At 32.1% G+C, this 18,169-nt stretch overlaps 1 protein-coding gene across 1 annotated transcript in view; it reads right to left on the bottom strand.

Moving 5' to 3' along the window:
- Positions 1 to 17,339, bottom strand: part of LOC140441160 (nose resistant to fluoxetine protein 6-like) — a 45,596-nt gene extending 28,257 nt beyond the window's left edge. Inside the window, exons 1-6 of the mRNA XM_072531635.1 lie at positions 17,060 to 17,339; positions 16,050 to 16,240; positions 9,287 to 9,519; positions 7,110 to 7,186; positions 4,413 to 4,618; positions 2,773 to 2,939 (exon numbers count right to left, since the gene is read on the bottom strand). Coding sequence (XP_072387736.1) covers positions 2,773 to 2,939; positions 4,413 to 4,618; positions 7,110 to 7,186; positions 9,287 to 9,519; positions 16,050 to 16,240; positions 17,060 to 17,297 — 1,112 coding nt within the window. The 5' untranslated portion in view covers positions 17,298 to 17,339. The remainder of the gene's footprint in view (positions 1 to 2,772; positions 2,940 to 4,412; positions 4,619 to 7,109; positions 7,187 to 9,286; positions 9,520 to 16,049; positions 16,241 to 17,059) is intronic.
- Positions 17,340 to 18,169: the final 830 nt, after the last annotated feature.

The raw sequence follows: 18,169 nt of genomic DNA, 5'->3' as shown, positions 1-18,169 counted from the left end.
AATCAGGACAGACGTAAATTAAAAAAAGAAAATAAAGTATGAATGTGCTGTGGAGAAAGTTGTCAAACGAAGAGAGAGAGAGAGAGAGGGAGAGAGATTTTAGAACTAAAAGACAACCAAGGTTTCTCAACAATAAATACAGGAAAAGTTATACAGTGAACTGAACTTAATGTCGTCAACTTAAACCCTCAAATTCTAAATATATCATGAATACTCTGCATTCATAATAATATATATATATATATATATATATATATATATATATATATATATATATATATATATATATATATATATATATATATATATATAAGATTAACACTATTACAGGAAGTAATTTGAAACTCAACCGTCTTCCGGATTGAACCGCGTCGATTATTATTGCGCCGAGCTTTCGACATCCTCTTTGATGTATTCTTCAGGGCTTCCGAGGTCTTAGTTTACCGAGCCCCCAGACACTACTACACTGATCACTAACCAATGCATTACTGGTACTGGGTATGGAGAACGATTCATTTATACCGTCGATGGTGACGTGGTATGGGTGGAGGTTGGCGTGGGGGTTAAGCGTGGGGACGGGTGGAGCGGACGATATTTTCTTTATGACAGGTCTCTAAGTCGAAGGTAACCGTATGCCGTCATCTCTTTTATTGAGATAATTTGGCCTTTTTTAATTTCTATGGCTTCTCGGAGAGATCTTGGTTTACAGAAGCGGATAGGGGCTATGGTTCTGGAGTTTTCAAAATCAATTTTGCGACCTGTATGAAGATGGTGTTGACCTAGAGCTGAAATTGAGTTGGAATTGCTAACAGAAATGGAATGTTCATAAATCCTATTTTCATTGCATTCTACGATTTGTTTGGCCTATATTTCTATATAGGATCGGCGGCAGTCTGCGCAAGGAATTTCATAAACTCCGTGTTGTTCATCTAAAATGTTGTCTTTGATTGATCGGACAAGAAATGAAAGTTTTTGTTGGGGGGTAACTATTGTTTTTATTCCTCTTGATTTAAGAATTTTTTCGATTTTGTCAGTGACACCTTTGATGTAAGGATGTAAAGTTTCGTATGATGAGGGTCTGAGTCTTTAGGTTGAGATTGAGTTGGAAATTGATGTCTGTGGATGCTCCTATTAATGTGATTTTCGCGGTAACCGTTTTGGATGAGGGCTTGTTTTAAACTAGAGAGCTCAGCGGGTCTCCTTGCATCATCGCAAAGGCGTATTGAGCTGGAGACAAGCATATTAATGGCTGAATGAATTTGTGAAGGGGGATGATAATAGTTGGCATGCAAGTAACGATTGGTATGGGTGGGTTTTCAATAAATAAAATGATGAAAACCTTGGGATTGGTTTTTCTTTATGATAACGTCGAGAAACAGTAGGGATGAATCAGTTTCCACCTCCATCGTGAACTGGATACTAGGATGTATACCATTTAGATGGTTTTGAAAAGACACCAAAGCATCCCTGCCATGGGGCCAAGTGACAAATGCATCGTCAATATATCGTAGCCAACATGTGGGTTTGAGCATTGATGTGGATAGTGCTCGGGTCTCGAAGTCTTCCATAAAGATATTGGCAATTACTGGAGATAGTGGGGAGCCCATTAGGGCATCATTTATTTGTCTGTAGAATTGATTTTGGAAGATAAAATAAGTGTTGCACATATAATGTTTAATGAGAGATAAGTGGTCTTACTGTATAGTGTATTTAGTTTTCAGAATGTTTAGAGTTTCGTCTATAGGAATGTTTGTAAAGAGTAAAACGATATCGAAACTGATAAAACTTATCCTTAATCCCAAAAACCTTAAATTTTGACCTTTGACCTCGAATAACTTTTATAGCACACATACGATCGATGGAGATTTTTAAAACTTTATTTGTAATGGTAAACCCCAGCTCTCCACCGATATTTGGCTTTCCGGAAATTTTTGTTATTTTATGTGCCTATATTGACCGAAGTAATAGCCAAATCAAGTTTGTAAAAAAGCTTACCAATATTACTCTTATACAAACTCGCGCACGTGTAGTCGTCCCATAATCAGGTTTTCAATAGCGTTATTAACATACAGTGGTTTTTCGTATGAGTTTTAATCTGTTTTTCGCGGATTCGCGGTACTATTCACGTGTGTACACTGTTGAAGTTTTTTTTTAAGCAGTCGTTCACTATGATAGGATACAAAAGCATTTATCCAAAAGTGAAAGAAACCAAATTAAGACAGATTGAAAAGAGCGTCTGTTGTGTTCGGAACCAATAGGTAAGAGAGGCGAAAAATCATCATCATTAGACGTTTTGAGTCCACTGCTGAATATAGGCCTCCCGTAAATAATTTTATTGTATCCAATCTTGAGCACCCTGAATCTAGTTGTGCTGAATGTGCTTGATGTCGTCTGGCCACCTTGTTAGAGGACATCCTCGATTACGATAAGCATCGTGTCTAGATCTAGGATAAAAAAATAGGTAGGAGGAATTATTACTATGGGTTGGCTTAGGTAATAATATGAAATTGAGGATGGTAATTTAGAAATGGATACAGTGAAAAATATAGTATCGTTTTTCGCATGTGAAAAATTGAATACATATTTATAAATATACTGAGTAGCACAATGGCTTGCTGTATTTATCTCATTTAAAATAATTTGACGTTAATTTGAACTTAATTTATTAGTGTAACATTGTTATTTCATTTTTATAATATTTAAATTTTTTAAAATAATTCTTCTTTAGGACCTAGATCGTTAATACAAGTATCTGTATTTCTACTTGCTTACCTGAGAAGCCGGTATATGTAAAACGGTATGATTGGAAATTTTTTATAACCATATATATAGTATACACTCATTAGTCCAAAAGATATTAGTAGGCCACTTAACATTAAAAATGTATCGACAGCAAACGAGCCACTAATAATAAAAGCAGTAAATAATTCATGTTTCCACTAAAAAAAATTAAAATTATCAGTATCAAATACATATCTGAAACATTCTTTAAATTAAAATAATATTTACTATTTTCTATCATAAGATTTTTACATTCATATCTATTAGTTTGACATATTTATACGAGGTAATCTGATCGACTTTTTATGGTAAGCTTGATGAGGGCATAAGCACAACCTGCAAAATAACAATGCAAAGTACCTGCCAAGATTCCTACTTGTAAAATATCGATCACCTTTGAGTGATACTACAAAATATCTAGTGAGAAGTCAAGTAAATTACATTATAATTAAGAAAAGATCAACCAATGAACGGTTGCATTTCATGAAGAGTTGTTTCGCTCTTTTGTCATAAATTTTGCCAAGTATCCTCTACTGACATTTTGAAAACGAGTTTGAGATTGTTATCTAGTTGAATTAAGGTACATACATTACAGGATACAACTTATAAATAAATTTTGGAGTCGGCTATCGCCGTATTCCCGTTCACCTCCGCCAATCCTTCCGGTCCAAGGAATGCTCCTCCTCCAAACCTCTCGATTCCAACGCTCTTCTAACTCATTTATTCCATGAGCGTCGAGGTCTACCTCTTTTTCTTCTTCCAGGGGGCTTCTATCTGTGAAGTTTTTGGGGCCAACGTTCGTCAGGCATTCTCAACAGATGTCCAAACCATTTTGAACCTCTTTTTTCTATTCTGTCAATGACCGTTTCTGTAGCATTCATGTTATTTCTTATAGATTCGTTGGTCTTCCTTTCCTGCCTTGATGTTCTAGCACTTCTTCTCAAATAATCCATTTCAACTGCCAATAATCTTAGTTTTATGGTTTGCCCTATTCGTTTTTTGTTCCTTTTGGAAATGTTGCGATCCCACTATAAAGAGTTCAGACATCCTACAAGTTTACGACCCTGATTAATTCGGTGTTTAATTTCGGTTTCTCCTAAGCCGTTCTTACCAATGAGTGCCCCTAAATATTTAAATTTTTCCACTTGTTTGATTTCCACGTCCTCGTCTATCAACACTTCAAACCTTGCATCTGAATTCATAACTAAATATTCTTTATTAAGGATAACTAAATATTCTACTCTGAATTAAGGTGACTCCAGTATTATGGTTGGTAGTTTCTTTGGTAAAATGACTGCTGTTTGATTACCAGTAATTCGAGTATGAGAAGGCAGCCATATGAGAGAGGCTGTTACATCGTGAGCAGAGAGATTTTGGTATATGTCATAATGTTTTGTCATATGTTTTGAACTAATGAAGAGTATTAGAAAAACTCAGTTTATTATGACACTCCTGTTCTCGAGAGATAAATTTGAAGTAACAATACCATGGCCAATGTAGAAGATAAAATATTTATATTACACTGTATCATGGTGACATCAGAATGTATTTTTTTGGGGTAAATATAATAGGCACAATACATAAATTTTTAAATAAACGTTACCTATCTTAAACATAATTTAAATACTAACTTCGTCGTGCATTTGCATTAGATTTGCTACTCCAGAAACGAAGTTTAGGAAAACTCTATGTCCTAGACAAACCCAAAACATACTAATTACTTTTATTCCACATATGGATTCCAAATAAGCATCTTCTTTTTTAACATCTCTAACTCTCCAGATTTTTTTAATATTCGAGTATAATGAAAATGATACCAAAAGATTGTCCTCGTCACCTGAAATAATATGAAATGAGTCTTATCCAAACGTTAAAAATATAATATAGTATATACTTATAAAACGTACTATAACAATCATAGGATGTTTAGAAATATTCTTTACTACAAAACTGTAATAAGGAGACAAAAACACGTTATTGAAACCACAATTAAGTAAGTTAATATTAATTAAATTATCAACAATATAGTCATCCGAAATGTGACAAACATAATCTCTCTACCTCTTCAGTCTTCACCCACTGAAAGCAGTGTAGTGGTCGTCGTGATATCGTTCATGGTCGGTCTCCATGTATCTGATCACTTTTATCACATCGTGTAAAGGTCTTACAATCCATCTTGTTAATCTTGTTATATTGAGAATTATGTTATATAGAAATTGAGTTATATATATTTTCTGAATTTGCTTGTTGAACCCTATACGAACCTAGAACTAGTTTGATTCAAAACTAGGTTTATTAAATGTAAATCAAATTTTAAAAGAAGAATTTTGAATCAAACTCTTCTTTCCGCAAGCTAAACCCAGCCTGTGAGAAATGTTCACCCCTAAGAATTACGTTCAGGTTTAACAATTCATTGGAGCGAGGTGTGTTAACTCGAGTAAAAAATAGGAGTCACCCCACCGCGCTCCAATGCTCCAGACCATCCCTTTCCCCCCTATAGCACTCTGATGCGCGATAGGGGCACAGCTATCAGCCAAATGCTCTTCATGTGGAGGTCCTGGGTAATAGAACCCCAACATGGTTTCCTAACCGAATGCAAAACTCAGGACAGCGCATTGTCGCTATATTCCTGGTATCTTAATATGGCTTATCCGCGAACTAAAATTGCTTACTTGGGCCTTAAATCTCCGCTCTGAGCCAGGCTCAGTTCGGCGACTTGGTGCTCAAGGGGTTGGGCCCTACGTGCCCGGGTTTTGGGGTTTTTGTTAATTTTTTTGTTGGCTTGAGCCGGTTTTTGTTAGTATTTTTATAATTTTTTTAGTATTGTTCTGAAGCTATTTTCTTGTGGCATGTTAAAGTAATTACTATTTAAATCGGAATAAGCCACAATTAAAGGTTAAAGTACGTTTATTGACGTTTCAATTTCCACTTCGGAAATTATTCTTAAAATACAAACATATTACTAATGTTTGTATTTTGAGTATTTTGAGCATATGTTAGTATAGGAAGGATTATACTATTTATTAGTCTTATTTTTGTTTTCAGTCTGAGTTTGCTTTTCCTTCCTGTTAGTCCTCTTATAGATGCTCTTGCCGTGTTGGCTTTTTGTACTGTGGCTTCTACGTGTTTGCTGAATGTTAAGCCTTTGTCCATTATTACTCCGTATTTTGCTTCGCTTTTCCACTCGATGAGATTGTCTTGCGGCGGTCAAAACAAAATAAAAACGTTGCCACAGCGATGCTCTATGCCGTCAATACAATTGCTAAACTTCAAATCATTGACTTAAAATTTATGGAATCAGGTCATTCGTACCTGGAAGCTGATTCAATGCTCAATACTCTACAATCGAGAGGACTCGGGTACATAAACAAATTTTTAACACTCGGGAGTGGTGTCTATTGATTTCAGCTGCTAGGATCAAACCTAGACCATACCAAGTTATTCATTTAAAGAACTCAGACTTTTTTAATTTACAGAATCTTGTCGATGACGTTATGACAGACAGTACTGTAAATTGTGTTGGGAACAAGGTTGAATGGCTAAAAATCAAGTGGCTGCGATTCCAGAAAGAAAAGGCATTCACAATTCAATATAAGTACGATCTATCATCAGAAACTTTTTTGGAACTTGATATTACACAAAGCAGAAAACGATTCTGCCGAACAAAGAACTGGATTTCTGTACAGCTTAAATCTAAATACCCCAGTCGCATTCCTATTTCTGATAAAAAGAAGGAAGACCTTGTTTATTTACTCAATAAAAAAAATGATTCCCGAAGAATACAGAGATTTCATCTCTCACAAGGAGAGAGACTAATCTTCAATGCAATTATTTTTAAAGAGTTTTTTGTGTTTTGTTTGAGAATATATAATATTTTAATATTAAATGGTCTTAAGTCTAATGTTTTCTTATTTAGTGAATTAAATTAATTAGTAACACATATGAGTTAAGTGAAACTTTTGTTTTGAAAATATATTTTTTCTAAAGCAGCTATAAGATTTATTTCAATTTTTTTAAATCGCATTATCAAACAATTGTGTATAGTTTACCAAAAGCAAATAAATCGCTGAAAACAAAACTTATTTGACTTTATATGATGTTATAAATTTTGTTTTTGAAATTAATCGAATTAGCTATTTTTCACTTAGCACCTCTGTGCGCTAGACCAACGAATGTCTACTCATTACTCGAAACAAAACGAAAATTCTTAACCAACTAACAAAACAAATATTAAAATAACTTTTAAGCCAAAAGAACCGTACAAAATTAATTAATTTTGCGAACTGCGAAATAAGAGTAAATAAAATAATAATACAATAAGTATATACCTTCTGTAGGTTGGTGAATGCATACATCATACCAAGTACTCAATAATATTACACCGAAATAAGCCAGAAAAGCAAGCCTGAAAAATAAAATAAATTAAGCAGGATAGACACATTTTGAAGATTGTGGTTTGTGTAAATTTTTATATATTAACTATTAAATATTTACAGTCCATCTAATTTACAAATCGTTGCACGTCATTATCTACGTCAGAGATCGAAGTTGACATAGTTGCCAAAGTATAAAAAAATCCTGAATCCATTTTAAATCAAATAGGTCACATAATTATTATTATACTCTTTACAACGACTATTTAAATTCTTAGGTGACATTTTTGAAATAAAACACACTAATTTTGTTCTAAAAAGAACAGATTTTATTAAATCGGTAAAAATATAAAACAAGAGGTATTCACTTTAAAATTTAAAATAATAAAGTACAAAAAGTGTCAACACCGCAACTGTTAAATAAGTGTTACCAATTTATGCCAAAATTTCACCTTCGTCCGATTACAGTTACAGTGTGTTCCGAACAAATGTTCTTCATAAAAACGCTTTATAATGCATTTATACAAATTAAATGAAACATATTGTTGTCTATTTCTTTAAGTTAACATTAATAGAAATTTTTAAATATTAGTTCTACACGTATATAATAAAATATGTCTAGTGGCTGTAATGCCAGTGTACTCGGCAAAGTGATTCTAAAAAAGAACACACCTACCGCCTAAATATTTCGTGTTGGTATCATGTGACGTCACGGGCTATGACGCCGATGACGTGCAACGGTATGTAAATTAGATGAAGTATACATAATATTGTACTGTAGGCACTGGCGCCGTTGTTAGCTTGAAGAACAGTTTCATTTGGCATCCTACAACGTGTAGTGGTCAAAGTATGCCCACTTCCTATTGCTTAATTTGGAAAGATTCGAACGTAGATTTGAGGTTCGAATCGGTTTGTAAATGCCCCTTTGTCCGCTTCTTGTCGATCGACGATGATAGGTATAATAAAAGGTTGAAGTTGTGGAGTAAAAGTGTTGATTTATTGACAGCTACTGGTAATTACACAATATGATGTTCGTTAGGTAACTACTTATGATTGACTGTGTTCAAATGAGCTCAAATCCCCAATTTATAATCTCACAAATATTTCATACCTCAGCACAGAGGTTATTGCTTCTATGATACTAACCAACTTTTGAACTATTAGCTTACATTACAATTTAATCTAAACCATCATTGCAACACTTAGGAAGTTCAATTAGAAACAATATATTATTCGACAATTCATTAACAGGTGAATGGACTGTAATTATTAAAATATTACTCGATATCATTTTCACAATGTCACTTATACACGGTGAAACTATAATAGATTAAGAAGTTAAGAATAATGTGAGATTGCAAATTAAGGGGTTAATTTGTGATTGAACAAATTGTTTTTCTTACTTTCTCAGTTTTATTTTATTTTCCTTCTTTACAACTATAGTTTTTATAAAAACATTCGTTTTTAGAGGTAAAGAATGTTTGGGAATGTTGTTGAGTTTTTACTTAAATATTTTATTTTTACCGTTTAAAATTTTTTAACTATCTATAAGCTCATTTAATTAATAATTTCATTTTTAATATCTTTAAATTGTAGTGCATAACACAAAAGCACTCTCTAGATTACAGATGCAGCCACTATACGATACGACACTAAGAAACTATGCTATGCAGTCTAGAGATTTATGCGTGAAATAATTATTTTTTCCCCAAAACTAAACACTTCACTGAAAGCAATTAACACGTAAGGTACTTAAGTTTATTATGTTTTTTGAATGTGCGACTCGATATTTGCTTAGTTATCCAGATTATCCAGAGTTCTTTGCTACAACGAGACAGAAAAGTATATATATTCGGATTCCTTTCCCCGGAATGCATAAGAAGAAGAAGAAATCCTTTTTAACGATCAAGCAGCAGCGACATTTTCTGTGTAATCGTGTTTGTAACATATATAAAATACCTTTAAAACAAACGTTATTTACGTTTTAACTGTATAGTAATTATAGGCAATACACTAATATGCAGTTTATTAAAATGATATACACTTTCAATTCTTAATTTTTTTTAATGGAATTATAGGTCTTAAGATTCTAGTTCTTATTTCTATGTGGTAATAATAAAAACGACACTTACCCAACATAAAAATCTGTGAAAAAGGGATAAACCTTTTTAAACTTAGTTGTACACATCGTGTCATAAAAATTTACTCGAATAGGTGTATAGAAAGTGTTTTCAATATAGTTCCAAATAGATTGGAGATTGTTAATGGAACACGTACGAGGAATGCATATTCCATAAGTCATTTTTATAAATTTTAGAAACTCCTCCGTATTTTCAGATGTTTTTATACCTAAAAAGTTTTTAATCTGGAAAAATAAAAGGTTTAAAGTATGCTTATCTAATGAATATCAGATAAATGGTGAGTTCAGAATATGTGTCAGGCCAGCTTACTAAGGGGACTAAGGGAGACAATCCTTATGGAAAAAATACCGGACGAATCGGACGGTTAGTTTTTCCAGACGAATCTAATGGAAAAAGATCAAGGCTAGTTAAATGTTATGTTACAACAGATGGGGATATGTTGCTGAATGTTGAGAGCCCATATGATGGAGTAGTTCTAATGCATCTACCAAACGTTCTCATTGCGCGCTATTTATCGATACCGGTGCACAATACTCGTTCACTGAATACACCAGACTAATTACAGGGGGTGTAATCTAGCTCGCGTCCTTAGAAAAACTCTACATGTGCACCCTTGGTAATGCTAAATGAGCTATAGTGATAGTTAGCGGCGTTTTCCGAAGACGTTATAGTCTGCTGCACATGGAAACAAGAAGAAGGCAATGATATTACCAATACAAACATCTAGTATAATCTGACCAAACGACGCATATATACTTGAAAAACCTGAATTAATATAGGCTAAATTTAAATGTTTTAATATATGTTATAGGTTTTTAGATATGGCATACAATTCTGTGGAAATTCTGCGTATACCGCTTCCTCTTCAAAAGTATCTCATAATTTGATAGTGTCTTTTATACCCAGTGGCGGATCCAAGGGGGGGTCACGGGGGTCATGACCACCCCAAAACAAAATTAAATATCAATCAAACAATCCTAAAAAAAATAATTTAAAACCCATGAACCCTATAAGAAGTAAGTTAAGAGTTGAAATGATTCAAACTCATTTTTATTCTAGCGGTAAGTGTAGAATTATACGGAAGCCTTTTTAAATTGCTCTTTAAAAAAATACCTCGACTAAGACTTCCACGAATTCAGAGTTACGCGATTTTCAAATTTTGTCAATTCGTCATTTGAGTGCCAGAAAATCGTTCGATTATCGATGAGATAGAATTACCGCCCACACATTATTGCTCATTCAATGTACATGACATGACTTTTCGCACGAAATCAGCACATTTTTATTTTATATTAGGTATTTGTTATCTTCAGTTTTAGTAGTATATAGTATTTTAGTAGACAGTATTATTGTGACTGTGTGCGACATTTTATAATTTATCTATAATAAATATCAAAGTGAATATTGTTGTTGCATTAGCTCTGTCTGATACGTTAGTGAATACAAATAAAGGAACTGGGGGCTGCTGTCCAAGGTATTTGTGAAACTGTGAAACAGTAGTTTGTCTTAGTGATATTTTAAGTACAACTGTATCACTTAGTCGTCTTCTTCAGTCACCAAAATTAGATTTTAAGTAGGCTACTGAGGCCATAGAGGACACTAAATGCATTGTTCAAAATAAAAGATCAAATGCTGAATCTGTTTTTAGCAAACTTTACTATGAAGAAAACAAATAGCTGAACAACTAGACATTGAATTGAAGATGCCTCGTAAAGTTTCTCGTCAAACCTGTCGTCAAAATCAATCTGCTAACTCTTGCGAAGAATATTTCCGAAGATCTATTTATTTCGAACCCCTTTTAGACAATATCTTAACTGAGTTAGAAGACGAATTTTACCGAAAGTTATGAATCTATTTAATCTTCGAGTTGTTTTACCTAAAAATGATAACATACCAGAAGATAAAGTTGCATTAAAAAAATTGTTGACACCTTTCATAATATTATTGGACCATCTACTTACTGCATATTTCACAGTAGAACAAGAGTTTTCACTGTGGATTCAAAAGTGGAAAAGAGTCGTGCAAAATAATGGAAAACTTCCTGATTGTATTTTAGAAGTATTAGAAAACTGCGATATTCATATGTATCCAAATATCAGAATATTGCTGCAAATATTAATTACACTGCCAGTCAGTGCAGCAACAACAGACCGTTCTACGCTTAAGCGTTTAAAGACTTGGCTTAGAAATAGAACTTCTGCGGAAAGGTTAACTGGTTTAGCACTCATCAATGTTCATCCTGAAATTTCTCTAGATGTTGATGCAATCATAAAGCGATTTGCTAAATCGGATAGACCAAAAGAATACATTTTTATAAAATTATATAATATTTACTTATCTTATTCTTATAGTATTTTTAATCACTGAACTTTTATTTACCACTCGTTGCCGGCTGTTGCTGACAATTCGTGAGAAAAATTTCAATACCGAGTAAAAAAATATTTCACTCACTTATAGACTAATACGAATAAATTAATTTAAATAAAATGCTGTTTACGTGTATTCTTAAGGTTTCTTCTTCATTACGGAAGGGTGGCTATAACTACAGCAAATTGCTCTCTATCTTGAGCTGTTCTTAGTATCCAATGTGTGTCCATGCCTGTCCAGTCTCTTACATTCTTCAGCCAGGAGCATTTTTTTCTTCCTGGACCTCTTTTTCCTTCTACTTTCCCTTCCATTATGAGCCGTAGAAAGTTATATTTTTCTTCTCTGTAAATGTGTCCTAGATAACTCGTTTTTCTGTTATTTATAATATTTAGGAGTTCTCTCTCAGTCCTCATTCTTCTCAGCACCTCGTTATTGGTCACGTGCTCTGTCCACGAAATCTTCAGCATTCTTCAAAAAACACACATTCCAAAGGCTTCTATACGCCTCATACCTGTAATTCCCAGAGTCCATGTTTCCACTCCCTATAGCAATAAGGAATTTGTTGTTTGTTTGGGTTTATATGACGCGGAAATAAGGAATAAATGAATGTTTTTACAAAGTGATATCGGATATCCAACGAAGATAGGAAGTTAATAAGGAAGAGGATAGGAGTTTATTAGGAATGTTAAATACATTCATTAATATTTACACTTACATTGAGTTACTGCATTTAAATTACTTAACTTATTTATACTTATAATTTATCCTTGGTTTGTTCTTGATTTTGTAGCTATAGGATAGGTGGGTTTAAATTAATTGTCTTTAAAATACCTAGTTTAAATTGACAGTCCTTAATTTTTCAGTATTTATATTTTAATAACTTTCCTTTGGTTTAATAGTCTTTTACACTTGATTTTACTGTCATAGAGTATGTGGGATTAAATTATTTTTGTTTTGTTTAAGTTTAAGACCCCTTAATGCTGTACCCTTCTTTGCACCCGTAGGGTATTTGGGTTTTAATAACTTCTCATTAGTTTAACATATCGCTTAAAATTATTGAGAAAATGGTTCCCTTACATGAGGCACAAATCATATCAATCGTAAAGGTGCAAAAATCTAAATCCTATATCAAACTCACCCTGAAGACACATGACCCCGCACCCCCAACAAAAAATTTCTGGGGATCAGCCACTGAAAGGTGCAAAAATCTAAATCCTGTATCAAAATCACCCTCAAGACCCATGACCCCCCTGACAAAAATTTCTAGATCTGCCACTGTTTATACCTACTTTTAATCTCTTCAAAACATTCTAGAATTGTAGGTAATACATAGAGTATTAGATTAAGAATAAGTGGATTTGTATTGAATTCAGGAATTTTATGATCCAAGGATGAGGATAGTCTATATTATTGGAAATAACATTTGGAAAATTAAAACCTGTGATTCTTTCCCTAAATGATGTAGACAAATTGTCAGAAAAGGTGTAAGAATAAGCAGAGTATATGTAATACCCATGTCACTTTAGAACTAAGATAGAGAATGATCAAGTGCAATGTTTGTCCAAGACTATTATATAGAGTAGAAGCATAGACCATTTAAAGTACTAACGATGATTGGAATTGCAGCATTAGAAATACAACTGTCAACAAGAATAGACAGTTATTAAAGACTGTTAAATGTAGGAAAATATCTTATTTGAGCCATTTTTTGTTTAAAAACATTGTTTTTTAATTGTTTATGGAGCGTTTGAACTTGAATTAAGGTATTCGTTGATTTAAAAAATAATATTTTGAGCCCTAGAAATCGTGATTTTTTGTTTTTTTTTCAGTTTTAAATTGTTTTTAACTCGAGAACGAACAAATTTATTCGAAATGGTCCAATTAATATAAAAATTGTTCGATCCGGAAAAGTTGATTTTTAGAATTTGTTTAAAAAAATTGTTTAAATAAATTAGGATCACTGTTCTTTTGAGTGGTTTCTTGAACCTTATTCTGGGGTGTCTCTCATGGGAATACGAACGAACCCGAGCTTTTCGCCTTACCTATATGATCTTTACAGTAAAAGTAAAATTTCAAATAAATTCATGGACGTGTATGAAGCAAAATTTGACATCCAATTTTGCTGTTATTTTGTTCACGACTTTATTTAAAAAGGAATTGATTTAAAACCTAGTTTTTAAGAAATGTAAATGAGTGGTGTAAAACATATAAGGTTATTAATCGTATAATAAAAGACAGATTTCTTAATATTGTTCTGAAGCTATTTTCTTATGGCATTTTAAAGTAATTACTATTTAAATTGGAATAAGCCACAATTAAAGGTTAAAGTAAGTTTATTGACGTTTCAATTTCCAATTCGGAAATCGTTCACAAAATACTTTTAGGTATTTTGAGAACGAAGACCAGAAGTTCCATGGAAGGACGGAAGATTTTATTTCTATCATTTAGTGGTGTCTTACTTTTAAGTATGAATACTAGTACTTGAATTTGATACTTATATGGAAAATACATATATTAAGATTCAACTAAAGATAATAAAATTATAGTTGATAGAAGATCTCATATTTAATTGATTAAAAGATGAGTGAACAGCCAGATGATGAAAATACTCGACCGAAAAAAAATTTGCGTCAATACTAAAACAGTACGAAAATTTCGGCAATCTTATTTAAATAAAGCTGTCTTTAGTCAATGGTTAACTTGAGATCCTTCTAATATTTATAAAGCTAAATGAATTTTTTGTTTTGCTTCATTGACAGCTTAAAGAGCTGTAATTAGAAAATAGGCATAAACTTTAATACCTCTAAACTTCCAAGATTTTATACTAAAGACATTTAAAATGCAAATTTTACAAGCGTCTTTATCTAAACCAACCACGAGTCAGAAATCACATTTTCAATAATCCATCGATAAATTGAATTTTCAATTCAATATATTCATAAAAACACTGTCCCGCTACAGAGCAATTCATTTTAAAAGTGATCAAAAATATGTCTGGTTTAATATAATATTCTTTATAAATAATTATAAAAGAATAAGTGTTAGTGTTTCTATATGAGTTTTTCTTTTTTACTAATATATAGTCACCAAAGATGCAGCGTGTAATTTTGTTCTCCAGAATAGATAACTTTTAAATGTAAAAGTTGTTCACGTGGCATTAATAGTTATGTACACTTAAATGACGCAGTTGTATCTATGACAAATTCACTTAGGTGTTTTAAAATGCTTAATTAGTTGAAAGTCGCAACCATTGGCAGATAAGATAATGAATAATTACCTATATAAAAATAGCAGGTAGAAGAAATATCGACATTTGAAAAATATTAAAAAACATGAGAAAAGAAAATACCAAAAAATAATATCGACAATAACAGCTTGAACTTGAAAATAGTAGTTAATTTCTTAATCAGTTAAGAAAGTTAAAACTCTAGGTCCAGGAAATAGCAGAAGATAAAAACTCATAAACTAGTTAAAGACTTTATTTGAAAATTTCATCAATAAAAAGTCCCAAAAAATGAAAACCATTCAAATATCAACAGTATCTAAAAAGGGATGGAGGTAGCTATAATAACTACCGTAGAATTGCTGTATAATATACGCTCAGTATAATACATGGCAAGCTATTAACAAACAGAATCGAAAGGGACTTTCTAAAGTCAAATCATTCTATAGTACATACTATAAACAGTGTTTCGCGGATTATAATTAAGTGGTATAAACCTAAGAAGGCCTAGAATAAATGACTCGGAAACTAGTCGAAGAATACAAAAAAGGGGACCTGGAGGTAAATATGAACAAAACTGTATATGAATGTTAGGGAAATAAGTTCATCATTTGAAAACTGTATATATGAATGTAGAAGGAAAAAGGGAAACTCTAATACTTAATGACGGAGAACGCATACAATATAACCAATAAAAGACAGAAATATTCAAAGAAGAAAAGCTATACAAATGATGAACGGGGTTCTGTGAAAACAAGGATATACCAGATCATTATATAAAGCATTATACAACGACACTAGGAGTAACCTTTTATTCCGACATGCATCTACAGTTCACCTTTGAAAACACTATATTTTTCATTCTTTTCGTAGAGAAAACATGTTAAAATGAAAGTAAAAGTTCGCATTTCATTTCAATTTTAATTCCAGCATTGTTCTACACGTGTTTCGAGTTATATCAAATAGCATAAATTCAAACTGAAATGAAATGCAGTATTCGGCCGTTATAATAAAAAAAAAAAGTTATAATAAAAAGTAAATAGTGAAAAATATAGTGTTTTCAAAGGTGAACTGTAGATGCATTTTGGAATAAAAGGTTATTCCTAGCGTCTTTTAACAGCCTCCAGTAAGAGGCTTTGAATTTGGATATATATAGGTACTTACTTTTCCCATTGAAAAGTAATCTGCATCTATGGAACTTCTAATACTAGGTGTAATTACTACTGTACAGTACTGTCCGTGTATGTTAGTTTCATTTTTAACAGAATTTATACTTAGGCACTGATCAAAATTTCCTGTTAAGTGAATATTTCCTGCTAATATCCCACTTGGTATTTTTGCTGAAGCATCTACCACTGAAAGTATAAATAAAAATATAAAACGTTGATGTGCGTTATATTAGAAGGAACAAGGTATTAAGTATACTTAGCTTTATTTTTAAATTAAAGTTAATATGTTGATTATCTTATTTTATTTATTATTTTATTTCGTATTTTATATTCTTCTATGTAAGAGGAAAATAAATAAAACAAAAGGAAGTAAAAAAGTAAAAAAAATTATTATAATTACTTCAATTGTTAGATCACAATGTGCTATCTGGTGAAATAGTGAAATAAAATAAACATCTATACTCCAGGTAAATAAGCAAAATTTAAACGTCTTGAGGACATTTTTATTTAGGACAAGAAATTTCGCCATGGTTTTTTAATTATTAACAATTGAATGCGAAAAATGCTATTTTTTCGAATTTCCGCTTGCCATTAAGAAGGTATATATTTATACTTAGATATAAACAAACATTTTATCTTCTAGAACGAGACAACTTAGGAAAACATCCACCTGTAGACGAAGTTCATAAATAATTAGTTTACTTTCAACAACAATACTAGTAAAATAAACAGGTTCCCTTGTTTTCCTGTTTATCTACACGGTATGAATAAATATAAATTGTCACATAAAAGAATAGAAATACGGACCAATTTTGTCCTGGAATAATACCAAAATATAGTTTACAAGTGAAACAAGATATTGCAGTTGATGTTAGAAAAAAATTATGATTAAAACTAGAAGAGTGTGGTATACTAGCAATTGTCAACCTTCTTATAAACCTTATTTGTGTTATAATAAAAAAATCTTCCATAATAATAAAGAATAAAATATAATCATGTTCTTACTTTCCAGTGCCCATCTTTTCATATGCATAAAGTCGTTAAGAAGTCGTTTAAGATCTCTAGCACACTGATGATCGCTATTTTCTGCAGCTTCCAATACTTCATTAACCTTATTCTTTAAAACGGTAAGAAGAAATTTAGGAAGTTGATTTATCTTCTTAGCTTTTGAAGGTAGCACTTGACTTTGAATAAAAAACAAAACTAGAATAACGAATAGAAATTTTACATTTTTCCTTGCCATTTTCAGCTAGTTGTGCTTAGACAGGCTATAGATAGTCAACTGCAATTTAATTTGTAAACTAGGCTGAAACAGTTAATTAAGTAGTTTATCAGGAAAAGTGATAATATTCCTAGATACTAATTGTTTTTACCTTATAAGGTTTATTTTTATAATTTAGTTTAAAACTAATACACTTAAAGTAATTTTGAAATGTGATACCATTACAAGGTAGCCTTCCTTTCTAATAATATATCTTACGTGTTTTGTAACATTACCAACAGGAAAAAGCCTCGCAATTTTTGTGTAAATAACCGAGTACAAAATGAGATATTCATGAAATATAAAAGTGTAACATAAAAAAATTAACAATAAAGCAAACATCGAGAATTACCGACCAATATCCTTGCTATCACATCTGTATAAATTACTAACTAAAATCATAACCAACCGCCTAACACATAAGCTCGATTTCTATCAACCTATCGAGCAGGCTGGATTCAGAAAACATTTTAGTACCATAGACCACTTGCACACTGTAAGAACACTGATAGAAAAATGCATCAAGTATAATGTTCCAATTCATATGGCGTTCATCGATTTCCATAATGCATTCGATTCCATCGAATTATGGGCAGCGCTAGAATCTCTAGTTAATGGACGTATAGATTCAAGATACACTAACACAATTAAAAACATGCCACCATGCAGATAAAGCTGGATGAAAGCACAAAAACTAATCCCATAAGTCTACAACGGGGAATAAGACAAGGAGACACCATCTCTCCTAAACTATTTACCCTTGCTCTAGAAGACATTTTTAAGAAACTAGAATGAAACAACAAGGGTATCAACGTCGACGGATCATACTTAAACCACTTGAGATTCGCAGATGA

This window comes from Diabrotica undecimpunctata, chromosome 1, assembly GCF_040954645.1.
Source record: "Diabrotica undecimpunctata isolate CICGRU chromosome 1, icDiaUnde3, whole genome shotgun sequence".
Lineage (NCBI taxonomy): Eukaryota > Metazoa > Arthropoda > Insecta > Coleoptera > Chrysomelidae > Diabrotica > Diabrotica undecimpunctata.
This window is presented reverse-complemented; position numbering and strand designations above follow the sequence as displayed.